Source organism: Gadus macrocephalus, chromosome 16, assembly GCF_031168955.1.
Source record: "Gadus macrocephalus chromosome 16, ASM3116895v1".
NCBI classification, from domain to species: domain Eukaryota; kingdom Metazoa; phylum Chordata; class Actinopteri; order Gadiformes; family Gadidae; genus Gadus; species Gadus macrocephalus.
The window spans coordinates 4,516,754-4,537,492 of record NC_082397.1 but is presented as its reverse complement, the minus strand read 5'-3'; the positions used below and the strand labels follow the sequence as shown (position 1 = coordinate 4,537,492).

Sequence of the window (20,739 nt, the reverse complement as noted above, 5' to 3'; positions counted from 1 at the left end):
GAGGTTAAGTGCCTTGCTGAAGGTCTCTCCCTTATTTTATCCTCAAACAGTCTGGGAACTTCAGCTCAAAACCCTTCAACTAGCCTGCATCTAACCTTGAGCGTTTTGACTTGATAAAATACAAAAACAGGCTTAGATTGCAGAATAGTAATTTCTTTGTCAAGGGCGTCAATGTTTTTGTAAAGCCAGCTTTGATGCATTTATTGCAGGAGTTGTGTTAATCTGAAGCATTCACGCACCAAGTAAGTGTGTGAAGAGAGACATCAATAATGTTGGACGAGACGGAAATAGCCACGTCAGACATTGCTTCGCTATGTTCCAGCCAATGACTCAGGTTTGTTGTTGCAGCAGAAATAACTCAAGCTAAATATGCATCAGCCCCTCCCCCATATTGTGACATCATTATTTAGCCTGGCCTGGTTTGTCAATGTAAGGGAAGGTAGATGTAAACACAGTAGTGATTTATGCCTTTCACACATTTCTCGGCCAAGGATTACTGTAGCATATGTTTACATGTGTCTGGAGAGCCGCCATACAGACAATCGTTATACTTTGTATTCATCTCAATTATATATTATTGCTATTCACAGCTAAAAATAGAAAGACAGATGGATGATCATATGGGACGTAGATAGACAGAAGGAAAGATGAATAGAAAGATGGATGACTTATATACAGAGCTATCTCTATAGACAGACACGTATACGAAGATGGATAGAAGGATGAATGACGTTTATAGAGCTACTGCTATAGACAGACAGCTATATAGACGGAAGGATGACGTAAAGAGCTACCTCTATAGACAGACGATATATAGACAGAATGATGATATACAGAGCTACCCCTATAGACAGACCCTGTATAGACAGAAGGATGACGTACAGAGCTACCTCCATAGACATATAGCATGAAGAGACTACCTTCCACTGAAGGACGAGAGCACTCTTGGTCCCGCTGGCCTTCCTGGGGGCGTTGGGGGGCTCCGGCTCACAGGTGAGCGTGGTGAAGGCGACTGACTCCGAGTGGCCACCGTGGACACACTTACACACCGCCTGGACCCTGGGGGGGGGGGAGGAGGGGGAGGAGGGGAGGGAGGTTAGACAGGAGCTCCCCTCTGGAGCTGTTACGTGATTGAGCTGTCACCTTAAAAGGTTAAAATCACACCAAATGCTTCCACACTTTAGCGTGTTGACCACCGTCTTAAGTTGCAATGTCTGTGTGATGCACTGCTTTTTAAAATATATACATCATTTATGCTTTAAACTAAAATCTTCTTTGTTTAGGCGTTATTTTAGCAATTTAACAACGCATACATTAAAGAAGATGATTATATGGAATAAGTTTCAAATACATTTTAGTTCTGCGTTTGTTTTATTGTTAAAATAACAATTAAATCCTGGAGTGAAGACACCTACCTGACATGGTAGTCTGTTGCTGGTCGGAGGTCCTCTAAAGTTGCACTTAGTTCTTCACCACTGAATCCAAAACAAAATTGAGGAGAAGATAAAACACCATTAGACACAGTTCAGAATGTAAATCCATCTCTCTTCCGTTTTGGCTACCCAAGTGAGCTAATATCCTGCACCCCTTAATTGAGCTTAAGATGCCTGATAACTATCCTCTTAAAATTAGATTGGGATTTAGTAATTTAGTACCAGTCACTTTTATCAAAAGCGCCACACAGTGCAATCGGATACAGGTAAGGAGCGGGTAGGCGTAAGGATACCTACAGGTAGATAATGGACATAAGGGATCAAACGCAGTACCTAGCCTCTACACTATCCCTTAACTCCCCAGGTTAAAAGTTGAACTCCCATTGACCCCGTGTCTCTGTTCCCACTCACCTGTAGCTAGTGTTGTACTTCCCGTCTTTGCCGCTGAACGAAATGGACACCTCGTAGTTGATTGGCTCTGGAAGGCTTGGCACCTCCTCCACACCTCCGTCCTGGCTATCGGGTGTCCTGACGGGGGCGCTCCAGCTCAACACCGCCCCCCGGGCATGGATGTCTGTCACCTGGGGTTAACATTAACAAAAACACTCGGGTCAGCGCCACAGACCAGGGAACTCACGCGTATCCCTATACAACAGTGATTCCCAACCGGGGGTGCAACCATACCCTAGGGATATATGAGGAGGTCGTCGGAGGGAAAAATGATAAAAAAAAAACAAAAAAACATTTAGCTATTTTATAGAATCACGATAAAATGTCCACTGCTGATGAAATTTATATAAGAAATAGAATCCTACAACAACTACTTTCATTGAAAACGCAAAGGCCAATTAATTATTTTAATGACGCATAATGATAATTACATTAATCAAGTTCATCAGTTCAGAGGAAAGTATTTGTGGATTGGTTTGGATGAAGGGGTACTTGGGGTACTTGGGGTACTTGGGGCCATGGGGGTACATGTTATTGGTCAGACTGAGAGGGACTGGATGAAGGTAGGGGATGCTGCAAGCATAAGCTGTATTTCATTGCAAAAACTGTTTGGTTAAATGGCTCGAGGTGCCCAAGATGTCAAACAAAAGTCTATAAACCACAGGGTGTGCTCTTGCTGACATTTAGATCAACCAACAGAGTTTTCTAATCGATATAATGTATATTCCACTCCATTCTGTTTTTCCTACGATAAAAGCATTCCTCACGCATTCAGCCTGAAGCATGACATGCGAGGCCCCGAATCTTACATCCTCCACTGAAGTCTGGCATCTACCAATACCAGAGCACTTTAATGAAACTCGGGCCTGTTTAAATTGAGACCTACAAAAAATAAACGAATCAAACCCGCACTAGAACATGGGGCCTGTTCGCCGTGCTTGTGAGGGTAACATTTACCTGACACATAAACGTAGTCAATTACCAGACGCTTTACTCCCAAGACATTTACAAGTGAGGCCAAGAACAATCAAGCCATTCAATCAAGATGGAGCGTAGCTTCACAGTCCCGGTGAACGGATCGAGGCGCTCTGCAGCGTGCGCGTGCGCGCCCTGGCCCGCCTTATCTCCCCCTCCCACGCCCCCGGCGGAGCGGTCCGTGAGACAGAGCCTCTTCTCAGTGTTGGCCTCTTTGAAGCAGAGTCCCTCTGTGTAATCAGAGCCGCTCCATCGATGCTGCCCGTCACCTTTTCCCAGGGCCCGGTTCTCCCTGCCTTTCGGCAGCAGCAGCGGCAGCGGCAGCTCAGAGCTGCTTGACGCACCCCGTCTTTAAGGTGAAGGACATCCTGTGTGTGGTTTATTTCCAAAACCCCTGTCGGCCGTCACAGCGATCTCACGGTTGGCGCTTTGCACTCCTGCCATTACGGTTTGAGCCATACTGTATCACACATTGCGAATGACAGGATTATATGTTTGTAATTCCTGATTGCTCTAGATGTTATACAAGGAGTGGGTTATAGTTGCTCAAGGCTCCAACTGATGGTTATTTTCCATGTTAAGTAATCATATAATCTATTATATTATATTGCTTAAGGGGCTAATCAAATGTGGACTGAGAAGCCTGTTGTGGCCGGAACTGTGATTAAGGGTTGTACAAATAAAATGGATTTGAGTCATAAATTCATGCATTAATCATTTGGCAAATGCTCCATCACAAGTTACCGAAGTTTCTTTCTTTATAAATCTTTAAAAGCAGCTGGCATAAACCCCCGTTGAGGATCGAATTCTATAGTATGAAACTGAGAAAAGCAACCAAGGATTTGCATTTGTGAAACCCAGAGCAGCAGGTGTCCAGTAAACGCACGGTAATGGATGCTACTTAGTCAGCTATTAAAATTGAATTTCTCATCTGTCAACCCAAATAATGGATCGACCAACACATCTCTTGTTAACAGGAGGAGTTGATCGTTAGAATCCCCCCCCCTTCAACCTGACCTTTTTGGGTGATACGGTTCCAATCGATCAATATCGATAAAAAAATGTCCCCAGGACATCATCAACAGTGTTGTTTTGCATACAAAACAGCATGGGACAAATACAGATATTCCATATTTGGACTGATATCAAAACGTGGTGGTGCCTCCCTGGACACGATCCCAGCAGAGCCAGAAGCAGACCAGCGATGAGAACCAGGAATGTCTCGGGTTCTCCAGCGCCAGGCTCCTAATGCGACACGATCACATGCTGTGGATGGCGTCCGATGGCACACCCGTCGATAGAACCACCGTGGTACGGAGCGTGGGGAGGCCCCGCCTGCTGGTTTGATTACACTGAGAAGCAGTCGGCGGGAATTCATCACACGCAGTAATGAGATGTTTAATGGCTCCGACAGGGGCGCATCGGGACGCTTTAGGAAAGAAACGACACCTCGATGATCACAACTCATAATGCTGGGGGGTTTTAGAAGACGCTACAAAGGAGCCGAGCTCCAAGGGAGCTAATGGTGCGGTAAGGTTATCACTGTGCGGAGAATGAAGAACTGTCACTATCAATGCATGCTTAACAACCATCGCTGTTCTCAATACATAACTATTACTACATACATCACATGCACACGAAGAGGGAGGGATGGAATGACAAAGAGAAAGGGGTAAAGGGATAAGGCGAGAGCTCGAGAGAATGAGAGTTTGAGAGAAGAGTAGAGAAGAAAGAACATCGCAATGGCCTTAAAATGTACACTTTTGATTACTCAGGTTCCCGCATATTGCACATATTGTAAATAATGTTCCTCATGTTGCACATTTCAATTTATTTACTTTCCTTATTTGATATACACCACTTTGTTTTGCCTTACATTTTGCACTATTTAGACTTTATTTATTGTAAATATCACCTTTCTTATTTTACCAAATTTTATTGCACCGTGGGTCGCAGATAAACGCAATTTTGATTCCTCTGTATGTACTCTGTAGGCCCGATCACGCTAAATGTGATTCAACAGCTTGGGAAAGCTATTTTGTAATGGTTAGTAATAGGAACCACTTATTGTTTGCAAAACACAAAGAATTGCTGAGAGCCTCACCTTACTCTGCCATGGCGCCTCACATTTGAGCTGGAGCATACTGGACGCCCCGAGTTAAAAGAGTCCGTAATGTTTAGGTGAAAACATGCTGGTTGCTTTGCAACACTTAAAGGAGACGTATTATGTTTTTTTCCCAACAAGTAAACATAGTATTTGAGTTCCAGAAAACATGTTTTTGAAGCTGTTTGCTGGAAATAGCTTTTAGGAAAAAGAATCTCGCCTACCGCTATTCCCCTCTGTTTCAGTCCCGTCAGAATGCGCTGTTTCTGGTGTCTGTAGCTTTAATGCAAATGAGCTGCTGCTCATTGACCAATGAGCTGTCAGACTGAACCACAGCATGGAGTAGAAGGAATTGTTGCAGTTTACGGACTCAATATAATATAATATAAGATAATAATTTTATTATATACGGGCATTTATATAATATTATATCTAATATCACGGTCAAAAGCTATGTGCGCCTCGGACGATATTATGAATCATAAAGACTGCGTCTGACGTCTCTGGTACTTCCACAACAAGTAAAGACTCAAGTAGTGGGGGTTATCTCGGCCATGGTTGAGAAGAATTGGGGGAAAGGAACGTTGGCCTCGACTCTCTGATGTCCATGAACCGCGACATGGAGGAGAAAGGGATTGTACTCCGGGAGTCCGGCCGCTTCCGGCCGCTGCCGAAGCGGCTGTCCGGCAGCTCCGGCGGCAGTCCGGCAGCTAAGCTCCGGGAGTGCAATCCCTTTCTCCTCCATGTCTCCTCCTCCGGACTGCCGCCGAAGCTTTGGCGGCAGCTCCGGCGGGGGGAGCTCGGCGGCAGTCCGGCAGAGAAAGGGATTGTACTCCCGGAGCTGAGCTGCCGGGCTGCCGCCGAGCTCCCCCCGCCGGAGCTGCTCGTCCGCTGGTCCACAAAATCTTAGCTATGCTCTGATTGGAGGGGAGTGGGGAAGTGGGAGGTAATATTCAACTGTGCCCCCTTCCTACGCAGGAGGGGGCACCTAAACTGACTCGATCGTTTGGTAGGTGTAGGCGGGGTACTTTCAGAAATGCATATCTCACTCCAAAAATCATGTACAGACTTTTTTCAAAGTTGGTATGCTTGTGGGAACACCAGAGACCCAAAACAACACCCCAAATCCCAAGAAAAGTGTTGTTTTCATAATATTGTCCTTCAAGAGAAAAAGGATGTGCAGTGCACATGAGAAAGCGAGAGGCCAAAAGCCAGAAAGAGCACTAGTGAGAGAGAGAGAGAGAGAGAGAGAGGTAGAGAGGTAGAGAGGGAGAGAGAGGTAGAGAGAGAGAGAGGTAGAGAGGTAGAGAGGTAGAGAGGTAGAGATAGAGAGGTAGAGAGAGAAGAGAGTAACATTCACACAACCAGAAATAGGACGGTACAAACCACTGGTTTGCTGATGGTGCTCAACAGAGTCTGCAGGGCCTTGACCTCTTGCTCCAGTTCTAAAGGAAACACAAACAGCACTTTTTAGTTTGATATCACAGGGACAGCAACAAGCACAAATCTAAAGTGGGCAAAATACTTCAAAATTATCACATTTCATTCGGTCCGAGACTGAAGAAGTTCTTCGCAAACTTGTCTACACTCAATGCGGTTATGTTTTGGTTACTGAACTCGATTAGTTAAGACCATTGGGTCTCCTTGGAGACGGAAATAAGCTAAAATTAATGACAGTTTCTTGTTTTTTTTCCACACATTGTTGGCATTGCTGTCATCAGCGGAAATGTTGGCAGGTGCAAGAATTACCATAGCGAGAGTTTGGCGAAGTATGCCTTTGTAAATTTTTCACTGCAATACCGTCATTTTGTTCTGACCTCCTCACCAAACCTCTTTTCAGCATGAATTATTCAGACTGCATAACCCCATAACAAGAGAATCCAAGTCACTTTTGTCATCCTTCACTTATTTGCACGACTTAAGATGCCAAAGATAAGCTTATTTCAGTGTCATTTTTTAGAAAAGCATTGGTCATCCATCAGCTATTGGTACGTGAAAGGCTTTATGCAAACTGAGATTTAGAGCAGCTTCTGGTTCATTTCTGGCATTAGCATAGCTGCAGGTGTATGAATGCAACACTTCTGAAAAAGGTAAGGAAAATTGGAAGGGAGAGAGGCTGCGTTATTTGTTTCAGAATCTTGCTCTGGCTCCGTGCGACTCTCCCCTACAGCCACGTTAATAATAGCCGGATGCAGCCCGGCTCACCCTGATGCGCGTGAGTCATGAAGAGTCTCTGGCGGAAATAGCTCCACATCATCTATAAATGTATGGATGGGTCCTATTTAAAAACAACGATGTGCACGTATCCGCGGGTATTATTCTTCACCAGTGAAGTTTTCAGGTGACGTTTTCTATATCCGAGAATAAACATCCTCCACAATGCAGCTGGTTATACCGCAAAGTGATATTCTGGTCGGTCCCCCACTGCCCTGATGCTCACAGAACTAGCTGTAGTTCTCGAGAGGCAAACTACTCAGAGGACCTTTCGGCTGGGGATTGAACAGCCAGTCGGTAGACTGGCCCTGCAGAGGAACGGAGGTGACAGCCCGACCACAGCATTGTTCATCTGCTTCTGTGATCACTTTTGTCCCCGAGGTTATTGACTTTAGTGCTTGGCTATTTGGGGAACACAGGACAAACTATCCCTTTCCCAACACTCGAGCATTGTGCCAGCTCAGTCCGTTGAACTGTCTGGTGTTTGCACTATTGGTACATAAAGCGTACATAAAGCAAACAAGCAAACAGATTTGATTAGCCTTTAAGGACTAAGGCCCAATCCCATTTCTACCCCTTACCCTTACCCCTTCCCCTTCGCCTTGCCCCTTCAAAACAAGGGGGAAGGGTAAGGGGTAGAAATGGGATTGGGCCTAAGTAGGGTTGAGGGCATCTTGCACAAGGACGCCTACAGGGTAGGCTGTGGACATGGGGTTCAAATTCCGACCTGACGTCAAAACTATTGAATGCATATTATTCCGATATCACTTTACTGGCTGCCGATAAAAGTAATTTTTTTACACCGTTGTGGGTTTGTATATAACTTGGGTGCACTAAATTACTGAAATTCTGCATTTACTACACATTGTTCGTTGACGGTCAACTGCTCCTGCTTGATGTTAAATTAATTGATGGCATTAAATAGAACTTGCCCATGGCCTAAATCACGTAAACGTCCTGTATATCCATCTCCTTATATGGCCATTAAAGCATTAACATTTTTGATTACGTACCTTCTGATTGGTTGTTCATGCCTCGCCCACCCAGACCGTTGGCTCCAGCTCCGGCGCTGGCCAGCCCAGCGTCAAACTCCAGCCCCTTGCCCCCTACTCCGTTATGGACATCAGCCGCGGTGGGGGTGCTGCCGCGGCTCTTCTGCGGAGAAGACGGGGGGCTGTCCTTCAACGGTCCACCACCTCCTCCCCCACCTCCACCTCCACCCTGTCGCTCCTTCAGCTTCTTCTGCAGGCGCTCGTAGGTTTTGCTCATCCGGTCGTCCCGGTGGACAAACTGTGGACGCCCGTGTTGGGGGTGGGAATCTGTGGAGACTGAGGGAGGAGACGGAGGGGCGGACCATGAGAAGACGCACCCAAACAACACAAACCAGGTCAGCATACACACGTCACAGATAAGGTCAAGAACTGAGACGCTGGGCCCAGAGCAGCCCAAAACAAGTGCACCTTACATACCCACTGTTTACCCTGCTACTTGTTCAGATACTGCCCTCAACTCACTCCATTTTACATTTTAGGGGACGCTTTCATCCAAAGCGACTTAGCTACAACCACGCATTCACACACATTCACTGACACCGACGGCGGAGTCAACCATGCAGGGCGACAGCCAGCTCGTCAGGAGCAGACGGGGTCAGGCGTCTTACTCAGGGGACGCCTCGGCACTAAGGAGGAGCCGGGGATTGGGTTAGCAACCTTCCGGTTAGCGGTCGACCCGCCGTACCTCCTCCTGAGCTACCGCCGGCGCACTTCCCTGCCTTTCCTTAACGGCCCACCCCTGCAGTGTTCCCCGGGACTCACCCTGCTCGGAGTAGATGTGTGCGGGGTGATACTGGGAGATGTACTGGGAGCCCATGTCCCCCACTCCTCCGGCCATGCCCGTGTGGAGGTAGGGCGGCGGGGGCATCATGGCGGGGTGGGGGATAAAGGCAGGCAGGTGGGCATGCGGCGGAGGCGGGGGGTGGTGCAGGGGAGAGTGACCCCCGGGGTGAAACTCTGGTTGCTGGGGCAACACCAGAACCCGACGCACCCCGTTCTCCTCGATGATCTGGTGGGGGCGAGAGGGGGGGGGGGGGGGGGGGAAACAGACGGTAAATGAACAGCCGGTCAACAGTTGGAGCAAAAGTTGGTCAACAGTAAGCCAATAGTAGGCTAACAGTAGCAGTAACAGTCAGACCAAAAGTCAGACAGAAGTCAATCAATAGTCGTCCCAACAGCCAAAATTTAGAAAGCAGTCCATCAACAGCCAGACAAAAGTCAGGAACGCATGTCCCCATGAATATCAGTAAAATCAATATATGCAAAATAAAATCTTTTTAAGATGTTTAACATCGGTTTACATAATCTGCGGACAAATCTCTACCTCTATGTGAACCTGGCTGCAAACCAATTCCCTGGCCAAGGGAAATTCATTACTTGAACAATATCTGCCTCTCTATATAGTCCAGAGACCGTAATGTGCATAATAGGAGCCATGAAAACATGGAGGTATGGTTACTGAAGCCGGTGGCCCATCCATGACTAGGACTTACCTGTGAAACATATCCAGGAGGCACATAGATTGGAGGCACTGAACCATTAGGGGACATCATGGGAACCTGAGCGGGACCTGAGAACAGAAGAGAGTAGAATACACTGTTTCAACTGCCAAACACCTATGATGCATGATGAATACAAAATATGCACACATACTAGGGCTTTGACTCTGAACTTCGTTATTCAAATATCAAAAAATAAATCAAAATTCGAACGAATATTAGGCAGCCCTTAATATTCAAACCTGTTATGGGCAGGCCAAGAGGGAGAGACGTCGGAGATCCCGACAGTCTATTCATAATATTGTAATGACCACGGAAGAGGCAGTGAATGAAGTATTGATTAGACAGCGATTTATTAGAAACCTAATAAACCGTTTGAACACGCAAGACCGGTAACCATAGCAACGCGGTAAACAAACCTCGCGAATCCCAATCCAGGTCTTACTGAAGGCATTTAATGGTCAAAAGATTATTAATAAATATTCAGATATATTTTAATATTAATATTAATAAACAAACAAACTTCGAATATGATTTTTGGGCAAAAGTCAAAGCCCTAACACATACACGAAAGAATCATGAGCAAACACTGGAGGCAAATCATATTACCTGAACTGCATTGGTCTACATTAGCTTAAGTGTTGGTTAAATGTGCTAATTATTAGTAAGTGCAGCCAGTTGAGTCAAATCACTTGATAGGACTTCTACTTTGTTGACCCTGGAAGTTCCTTGTCTGTTGATTTTTTTTATTAATTCGCTACTTAATACCCTACAACTAACGACTAACCATCCACACCTGTTCAGGGTTCTTCAAATACAACTCTCAAACCGCATTCATGGGGAGTGTGAAGGTCTTAAACAGAACTGCCAAGTCACACAAGGCCATAGTGCATTTACAACTACAATCCATAACAAACGACATGGGGATTTCAGGTGACTGGGACCTGTGTTATTTGCAATAGGGAGGAGGAAGAACACAGTCTCCACACTCTACTTCCATTTGGTTAAAGGGTAATGTCACACTCGCCATTTGGAAAAAGTAGGACCGGATTAAAAGAAATGGTCAATGGTCCAACTTTTCAGTCTTTTTTTGCGAACACAGAGTTGATGTCGCAGACTCTTGTTTCACAAGAGTACTCTCTTATATTAGAAACCGGCTGTGCGTGACAGTCCTCCTTTAAGTAACGACTGGCTGAATCCACGACAGCATTTGCTCTCGTACAGTCTTGGCACGAGTGGAGATAGAGAGTGTGCGCGCAGGATAGAGAGAGAACTAGAGAAAAGTGCTGAGGAACAACTGAGAAAACCACAACAACAGAGTACTGGTGGCCAATGAGAAGCCAAGGCTCAGAGAGGCGAGGAGCCAGCTCAGCAGAAAGCCTGGGAACCCGAGCCAGAACGAGAGCGAGAGAGTGAGACACGAAGAGGACTGGGAAGGAGACGATAAGACAACCAGAGGGACGGATCGAGGAGAAGAGAGCGGGGGATGAGTGAAGGAAAGGGAGAAAGACCGACGGGGAGAGTGGCGAAAGGATTAGAGAATAATGGGGAGGAAGAGACCGCACAAGGGAGGGCAATATAAGAACCGAGTGAGCACAAGAAGAGATAGAAAGAGAGAGCGTCCGTTGCCGAGACGCTCACAGATTCACACATTCTCCGTCCCTCTGCTCGGCCGAGCCAATGTCCACATGGCACCGTGAAGAGAGCAGCAGTAGCCCCCGACTCACACTAGCCTCCCGGTCGTTGCACTGTAAAGGACTGGCTGTTCATGTTGTGGGCAACACAGAGACACAGACGCACACAGACGCTCAGAGACTGACCCGGTCTGTCCCGTCGAGCCCCCCCGGCGGCTTGGCCGTTTGAGACACAAGGGGCTGGCCTGTGGGACGGTGGTGGCCCGCGGCCAACACCCAGCCTCCGCCTTGCTCTCCCCACACAATGCTCTACCTCTCAGGCTACACGTCCAATTCCTAGCCCCTTCCTTTGGGCCGAAAGGGGTCGGCCTTAGGTACACATCATACTGGCGACCATGGGAGCCTTGCAGCCCACGTTGACTCAGACTGAAGGTTGATTAGTTTCAGAATGATCCATTCATCTATTTTTACTTTTGGTATCGGATGTGTCTTTATTAATGCACTATAAGTTAAAAGACTCATTGACTAGACTAAGCGTATTGACTAGATAAGCCTTAGATACTGGATGGTATGTCCACAATCAAATGACCATCCACTACGTCAGCGCAACATTGACGTTACAGGCATGTGATGAGTGGGATGAGACGAAGTCGGGATGTAACTCTGAGCTGGGGTTGTGAGCAATCTCGGATCTAATTAAAAGGTCACGGGCCATGGGTTGTGAACACCTACTATAGACCAAGGGGTTCATAGGAAAAGCAATCTTCCTAGGGAGAGGACTATAATGGGTGGGAAGTAGGGTCAAGGAAATACATTGTTCTTTTTGTTGTCATTAACAAAGCTGTGTATTGCATGGTGAGGTTGGTTTGTAAATATTAAAGAGGGGTACTGATTGTTACTTGAACAAACCTATTTATTGAATGTTTTGGCCAAAGAATGTGTTGACGATATGCTTATTATGATACCATCCTTTTTCCAATCTCTAAACATATTCATAACACAAGAGCTCGTTCTGTTGTTCAGCATATTTGGCTGCATCTGTTTTATTAAATGTGCAACATAAATGAGGTTTGAGTGATTGACAGAGCCATCGCCTCCAGTCAATTTAATTCTGTTGAAAAGCTATTTTGAGGGGCTAGTGTGACTTTATCATCAGACTCCTCTTCATCATCCAGTCCAGCCGTGGCAGGTCCCATGCTCATTCATACTGACGTGAACTGAATATATAGTGTCATCTTGGTGCGAAATGGATAAATAGACTGCAGCCTGGTCAGTGCGACGTGAGTGGTCAAGTGGTTAGGGGGTTTGGCTCCCAGCCAAAAGGTTGCAGGGGATTCTGTGATTTCCAACCGGCAGCACGGCACGCGAGTCAATGTCACGGTACTTTAAAACAATAATAATCGGAAAAGACTGTGCTAAGGGTCCAAACTCAGTGAGTATTTCTGTGACCATTAGACCACAGTGACCCAGAGCTTTGAAAAGATCCAAGGCGGTCCGTGTGGTCGTCGTGTTCAGGGCTGGTGAACACGGTGTGACCTCGCCAGGTCAGTCTGCCCAGGACCAGGACTATTGCATCACAGGCTGAGTCACAGAGCAATGCTTCGCATAACAAGATAGGCCTAGTATACAGGATTCCTTTGCCAAAGGCCATCCAATCGCTCTACCACTGCTACGGTAGTCGCCCTGGTCCCTGCAATGACGCACGCATTTCCATTTCAATCAGAATACATTTCCACTCGATTTTCAAGATATTTATATTTTCCTTGTAATTTTCATATGTTTTGGTCCCTTTTTCGGTTGGATCATGCATCGTTTCATCTTTGGATTCACTTTGCACTTTGAAAACATCACACCATCTCAAATATATATCATCTTCAATTCAAAATATTTATGCTCCCCAATCTTAACGGCAAGACACTTCTTCTCTAGGAGTCAGGGTACATTTGTTGACCTGAGAACACGGGTCGAGTGAGAACAGGAATCTACATTCAGAAAGCATCAGAGCGTAGGAGAGAGACCATCAAAAGACTAAGAGACCAAGTAGTGACTGAAAGCACAAGGGAATAAAAAAAGAGGGCGGGGGAAAGAGACCAAGCAACGGAGAGAGAGCGAGCCAACAGACCGATACGCCAACGTAACCCACCCCCTCCCGCCCACCTCACCTCACCTCACCTGCCCCTGTTCATTGATTTCAGATTACACTGACCAGTGAGTGGGAGTTCAAACTGTTTTCTGTTGACTCCTTAGATCAGGGATGGGCAACTTTCATGATAAAGAGGGCCACATTTTTCATCATAACCATCGGAGGGCCACATGACTGCACACTTCAACTAAACGTGAGCTGAGAGAAGCTACACAATTTTGAATTTGGTAGATATGATTTCCTGTATTCTGGTGCATTTTGGGGATGGCCACTACCTAAAAAAATCATCCAGAATCATAACCTATGTACGGTATGTTAATTGAACCAACTGAACTGAATGCACATTACCGCATTCAGTTCCCCCCACCCACCTATCGTTTAGAACCAAGATATCTGGTAGGTGACTGAACATAGCGACCATCCTTTGTTTCAAATTCACAGAGTTAGCTTAGCATTAAGCTTTTAACATTTATATAAGTAGATGACGTAGAAACGGAGCTTACATACAAAGCTGATGTTTTTTATCAAAACATCATTTCCAAAGACATTAAGGAGTTGGTAGGGGATCAGAATTTCTTGCTCAGGGACGCCGACAGGTTAAGGCTTCAGACGGTTTGTCCCGTTTCGTAACTGCTCTCAGAGTATCACTTGGATTGGATAGATTGAAGCCCAGCACAGCCGCCTCAGACGCCAATCAGGGGTCATCCCATTATTCAACGGAACGCATGTTCCAACGTGTGAATCGTACACCAAACACTGCCGGTTTGCCCTGTCTCGCTCTCTCCCTCTCAGATGTGTGGCTCATTAAAAGCGGTAAGCCAGCGTTGGCGTAGGAGCGGTAAATACGTTGTGATTCGACGGCGCGCCTGGGCCTACTACGACTGCAGAGAAGGTCACTTTCAGACATGTATTGCTTTTTCAAACACGGCGTTCTCGCCTTGTAAACTGCTAGAGGCGAGACACTACACAAACAGACGAGAATAGAGCAGAAGACGCCGTACGACTTGAGACGTGTTTTGTTCGAGAAGGCTGTACGGCGTCCCGGTATTGCTCTCCTTGGAGGAATGTTTGCCGCCCTGGTTGATGGGGACGCAGAATGGATGCTTTGTGTTCATTCATATGAAGGGTTCTGGGTGGGGGTGAGGTGCGGGAGAGGAGAAGGACGTTTTAAATAGGAACCAGAATAAAAAAAGGGTAGAGTTTAAGAAGGTCGAGGTGAGCGAGAGTGAGAGAAACAGACCGACAGACGGAGAGACAAGGAGAGACAAGGAGAGAAGATGGACGGAAGTTACGAAAGGTCGAGGTGGAGAGCGAGAGGTAGAGAGCGAGGTACAGAGCAAGAGAGCGGTAGGGAGCAAGAGAGAGCGAGAGAGAGAAAGAGGACAAGGTAGAGAGCGAGAGAGAGAGAGAGAGAGAAAGGTTGCGGTAGAGACCGAGAGAGGTAGAGAGCGAGAGAAAGGTAGAGAGCGAGAGAGAAAAGCTAGAGAGCGAGGGAGAAAGAGGAAGAGAGCGAGTGAGGGGGAAAGGGAGAGAAAGAGGTAGACGGGGTGGAGGAGAGCGGGGACAAGCCCACTCTTTTACATCAGAATGACGCACAAGTGATGACAGAGATCAGATAAAAGAAAAAAAAAACACAGACCCTCCCCCAGCTCCCCCTACCTCCAACCCCCTCTGTATTCCCATCTCATCCCCGTGTCAAGTGGAGCGTTGGTTACAGTGACGTAGTTACCACGGCGATCCTCGAGAGGAAGCCGACCCCAGGGGGAAAACAAACATCAGTTGGTCAGTGTGTACGGGTGACCCCTCCCTGACAGGAATAGCCACAAACAACACCACTCTCCTTCTGGGAAGAGTCAACAGAAGGTCCAGAAGGTGGGGGGGGGGGTTGGTGGATGACCGGGATCTATGGACTTTTAACCATGCAAGCACTTTGCTCTGTATTTTTTAGGACCACAGGCCACTAAAGTCCTGGGAACCAGACTAATCTGCAAGCTAATGTTGCATTGTGCGTCTAGCCCCTCTGCCGTTCACTCAGATGTCCTGCAGATCTGACCTGGATCGGCACAATCACAACTAGACCTTTTCTATGCAGCAGTTTAATACGATGACTGAACAGAGCAGCACTTTTCATACACAACCAAGATGGCTGTCGCTGATTAGTCACATGATTTGTTGCTCTGATTGGTTGGAGGTCTATCCAATTGCGTCAAGGGGGATTTGGGTCTGCGCCTGTTGATAATGCCCCTTTGAAATCAATAATGAACTGCAAGGTTGCAGCCTTGTACTCATTTGCGAATTGGTCTGGCGAGATCAGGCTACAAAAGTAGGGGCACACCTAAATAAAATACAGTAAAAAGTCAAGTCAAGATTGAGGGATAAAAAAGGCGATCATTTGACTCTTACAATGACGTTTTTCTATTGGGCTGCTGCCATTTGCATTTAACTGACAAATAAACAATAGATGTTCTTAAACAGATTTTAGACAGAAACTCAAATCGCAACTATATCTGTTTTCCCAGGAGCTTTCCAAGCTTGGAAACAAGCAAAAGTATGTTACAGTACTGTAATGTTGTGAACAAACCGGTTGGTTTGAAGTGCGCACCAGGTTCAGGGTTTAACCCGGACTGACCAGGAGGAACGGGAGAAATGCATCAGCAGCTTCCGCTGATGCTGGGTTTACAAGTATGTTATAAGCTTTCATATCCTGTCCTGCAGTCCTGTTTCGATTCTGAACCCATCTGTTGGACATAACCATCTTACAATGCAAGTGAAAAAATGGTTTCTCATCAGTTGCCAAAGAAGCCGACGCTATCATTCATTAGCCACTCTCCGGGTGAAATACAGTTCCTGGAACTTGCATCAACAGCATCCAACTCCTGACATAACTTTATGGCACATGTACTCCAAAAATCGAAATTCAAGGTTGTACAACGAAATATTTACTCATATATATACTCGTATATGTGTACGAGTTATATAAATTGGGGCCAAGGCTGAACAGGTGGGCAGGCCAAACATATTGATCTCGGCTCTTCGACAATAAATGGTGTGACAACATTTATGTTATTAAGCATTTCTTTGCTTACTGCCGACTCCCTTGGCAAAAAACACAACACCACCATGTTTTGTTTTTTGCTCTGCAAGTGTGCCCTGGCATGGACAGATTGATGCGTCCCCCGGCTGCCACAGATTCCAATCGTGTTCTGTGAGGGTCAGATTAATCGCAGGTATCGATCGCGTGGGCCAGAGCAAACCAGACAGCTCTGTGACTTATTTTTATGTATTTCTTGGAACAGAAACAACAACCCAAGACTAAAGCAACCTGAAGTTAAAAGTTGATCTCCCCTACACTTAACAGACAATACCCACTAAGCTAAGGCAGGACCCAATCCGAAAATATACCAGAGCTAGGAGAAGAAAAGAAATGCAAGCCATAAGCACCAATTTAATTCTCCAGGATACCCTAGAGCCGCCGCCCTAAAGAGGCTGCTGTATTGTGTTCAGCTATTGTATTCGCATCAACTTCATTCCATTCGGTTACGTTCAAATTTAAACCCAAACTCCAGCATCAAACCACACAAAAGATTGAAAATAATAAAATCGAAATATTGTATCACCATTTGTACAGAATCACAACATTTACGGTACATATACATATTCTATCGCATGCAAAAAAAATCATAGTGTTGTATCATGAGTGCCCTGCGTATTCTCTTAGCTAAAAAAATACATCGCCCTCCTTTTGAAAGGCGAGTCTTTTCCTATGCCAAGCTTGGGCTGGGAAGAAAAACAATGAATGCACTGCCACTATAATTACGTATGATAATTCCACCATTATGAATTCAATAATGCAGGGCAGCATGACGACCGAGCAAGTGACGTCACCAGGCGCTTGTGGGACGGGAATCTTAATGGGATCAGAACATGGGATTATCTCATCAGTAATGAGCAGAGGAAACCAGAACAATTTAACCATGGGACCACATCATCCCATTAAATTGAAAAACAGTGCAGCCGACTCCCAGCATCACATCACCATACCATTCCATCCATCTGTATCGTCTATATTAGAAAACTATATATATATATATCGCAACACATGCATAACGTGTTTACAGCAATCAAGGTATATACATAATCATGTAGCTCACGTAAATAGACTGTTGCATTTATGTTAACATTAATGTAAGAGGATGAGATGAGGCGGTGAATAGCAGACGGGGTGGAAAGCGTTAGTGAACCAGTCCCATAGAATTAGAACCAAGTCCACAGGCCCTAAAACGATAGTAAAAAAAATATGTTTCTATAATTATCCAGATATAAAAAAAAAACGATGCCTTATCAGCAGGTTTAGGTTTAACGACTTAAGTACCAAGAAGCAGAGCTTAAGAGGGGTGTAGGGGACGGATGTTTGCAGGGTGGTCTAGCTGTAGAAGGGGGTGGGGGTGGTGCGTGGCTGGCTGCCGGTGGCCAGGTTGGCCCCATTAAACCCTGAGCCAGAGCAGAAGCAGATGCCTGGATTATTAATTAGCGTTGATAAAGTGTCCCCATCCACAAAGGCAGAGAGAAGAGGGGGAGAATAGACAGGCGGAGGAGCTGACAGAGGTTAATCATTACATCGCGGCTAGGCCAGGATCCTTGGCAATGACCGCCCGGGCAGGTGAACGAACGAACGAACACACACACACACACACACACACACACACACACACACACACACACACACACACACACACACACACACACACACACACACACACACACACACACACACACACACACACACTTAAAACACTTAAAACAAAACATCCTTATTCAACCAAGCTGTGGTGCTGACAGTTGGCGTGGAGTAGGAAGGGGGTTTGGTTTTTCTTCGTAATGCAGGACGCCAATAGCATGATTCCTTGATCCGTCCTGCGGTGAGGAAAAGCTCGGCCAGCTCTCTCCGGGGTAGTAATTTGCAATGACTAAGGTTTCATTACCAGATTACAGAGGCATGAATGGGTTCCGCTCGCAGTGACGAAAACGATGGCTCGCATAGGGTTTCGTAAGCAGCAAGACACTGAGTGGGAGGGGGGGTAATAGAACAAAACTTCTGCAGACGAAGAATGGAAGATTCACAAAAAAATATACCCCGACTGTGTGGAATTATTTTGGTGAGCTTTCTGTGGGTAGTTTTTCCAGAAACTACCCAGCCAGAGATGTGTGTTTTTGTGAGTGTGTTTTTAAACATCTTTTTAAGGATGCGTGCGTGTGTGTGTGAATTAGCAGAGGCTGACGTAGGACGCTGTTCTGTAAACAACGGTGCAAGGAAACAACAGGAGCTGCATGTTACGGGTTGGGAACTAAGTAAACAGTGGACTTTTAATTTTTTCATCAAATCTGCAGGGCTTTCCGGCAAGGCTGCTTGGAAAACCCACACATGCATTAGACACTCACATCCACACACGCATTAGACACGCACATACACACACACAAGCATTAGACACCCACAGATGACACACACAACCACACAACCACACCCCAAAGAAAAAAAACATGTCGGCGTCATTCTAGAAAGAAGAAGACCATTCTTCCTGTGTGTAGTTTTCAGAATCAAAGAAAACTGAAACTGACGTACGCAAACCAAGGCTGCATCTGCTCATTGAGGACCATGTACACCAGTGTGTGGTTTCCGAGAGCAACGGCTTAACCAGCAGAGGTCTTTATGCTTTCATCTTCAGCCAGTGCCAGCTTATTGCATAGAGGCAAAGTGATGTGACCCAGAGAGGGCAAAACACACTCATACCGATTTATTAGACGTAAATCACTGGCCTGTCCAGCATTTAGTGGTTAATTGAGAAGCTCCCATTATTCAACATCTACATCTCTGTGCGTGCGTGCATGTGTGCACGTGTTCATGCGTGCATGCAAGATTTAGGGTCCTCAAAAAAAGCTTAAATGAAATAAGTTATTTTTAGAGACTTTGTGTGTCTTAAGTCACAGATACTGAAAGATTAGTATGTTTTTTTTTCTAAAGTTCTTTCTGTAAAGAAAGCTGAGAGCAGCTTGTGGTGCTCAACAATATTTAAACCCTCAATATTACTTTTGGTATTGATAAAAAATCCTGCTGCTTTTTATTATGCTTCCATTTTGCCGTCACTTATCTTAGTGAGGTACATTTAAAAAGGGAATATTGGGAAAGGAGGTTGAATCTGGGGCTGTATAACGGAGCAACAATGTTCTCTTCTCTATGGGCCAGACTCCAGGCTTACAATAAAAATCGCTGTCAAAATCAATCTCTCCGATTCTTTCTCAGCCACCATGGCAGAGGGCAGAACGTCTGGCAGGTGCAAGGTTGCCGGTTCAAACCCTCGACTCCTGATTAAAAGGGTTGGTGTGCCTCTGAGCATAGCTCCCGACCCTGGTATGTGCGTGGGTGTATCGGAAGGGTTTTTTGAGTGGCTGTGTCCAGCACAAGCACTCTGACGATCACAATGGTCTGCTCACCAGCATTGTATCAACACAAAAGAAAAAGTAGATTATTGCATAATTTAAAATGATTACCATGCTTGAAATAGTTAAAACCTCACACTGTGAGGCGAGGTAAAACTTGGACGATGGAGCTTTTCTTATTGAGAAGTAGCTTTCAACCTTGTGGTCATGTTAGAGACCCCGCCAAATTCTTTAGAGCTATTCAGCTACCTAGTCCCTTTCCGTTTCCATGACGTCCAGGACAAAAGAGAAGGTTTGGAGTGGTCCAAATGCCGGTTCAATAGAGATTTCAACCAGAGAGAGAGAGCACAGAAAGACAACAACCACCATCTTGCAAAGAGAATCTACACATAAGAGGTTTGCCGTTGCCTCAAACGGACAGAGGCCGGACAGAGGCCAAACCCCCCCCCCACACACACACACTCCTGGCTCTTCAGGGCCATGTCAGCATGACATGGGGGGCCCGTCATGGCGTCGGCAGAGAGAGGGACCCTATCTCTGGAGGAGCTCCACGGCACACCCTGACTACCAAGGGGAGGCAGAATCATCCGGAGTGACGCGGACGAGGGACGGAGCCAGATAAAGGACTGGCTTAAACCAGCTCAACTGTCCTGATGCTGAGCCCGTCCAACACACTTCCCTGAACCCATCTCACAGGTCATCACTCACCGTGACCAACCCTCCGGGGATTAAAAATGGAGGACGACAGAAGGCTGCGAGTGGGGGCACGGTGGCCGCGAGCGTTAGGACCTCCCCTCTTT

General features: G+C 46.1%; 1 protein-coding gene across 4 annotated transcripts in view; it reads right to left on the bottom strand.

The window, feature by feature from the left end:
* The window catches only part of fndc3a (fibronectin type III domain containing 3A), a 74,813-nt gene that overhangs the window by 22,276 nt on the left and 31,798 nt on the right, over window positions 1–20,739 (bottom strand). For all 4 annotated transcript variants that reach the window (XM_060075356.1, XM_060075355.1, XM_060075358.1 and 1 more), the window contains 7 exons: window positions 9,722–9,798; window positions 8,991–9,237; window positions 8,190–8,504; window positions 6,349–6,407; window positions 1,845–2,014; window positions 1,416–1,475; window positions 921–1,059 (listed from right to left, as the gene is read on the bottom strand). In XM_060075356.1, the coding sequence (XP_059931339.1) occupies window positions 921–1,059; window positions 1,416–1,475; window positions 1,845–2,014; window positions 6,349–6,407; window positions 8,190–8,504; window positions 8,991–9,237; window positions 9,722–9,798 (1,067 nt within the window). The remainder of the gene's footprint in view (window positions 1–920; window positions 1,060–1,415; window positions 1,476–1,844; window positions 2,015–6,348; window positions 6,408–8,189; window positions 8,505–8,990; window positions 9,238–9,721; window positions 9,799–20,739) is intronic.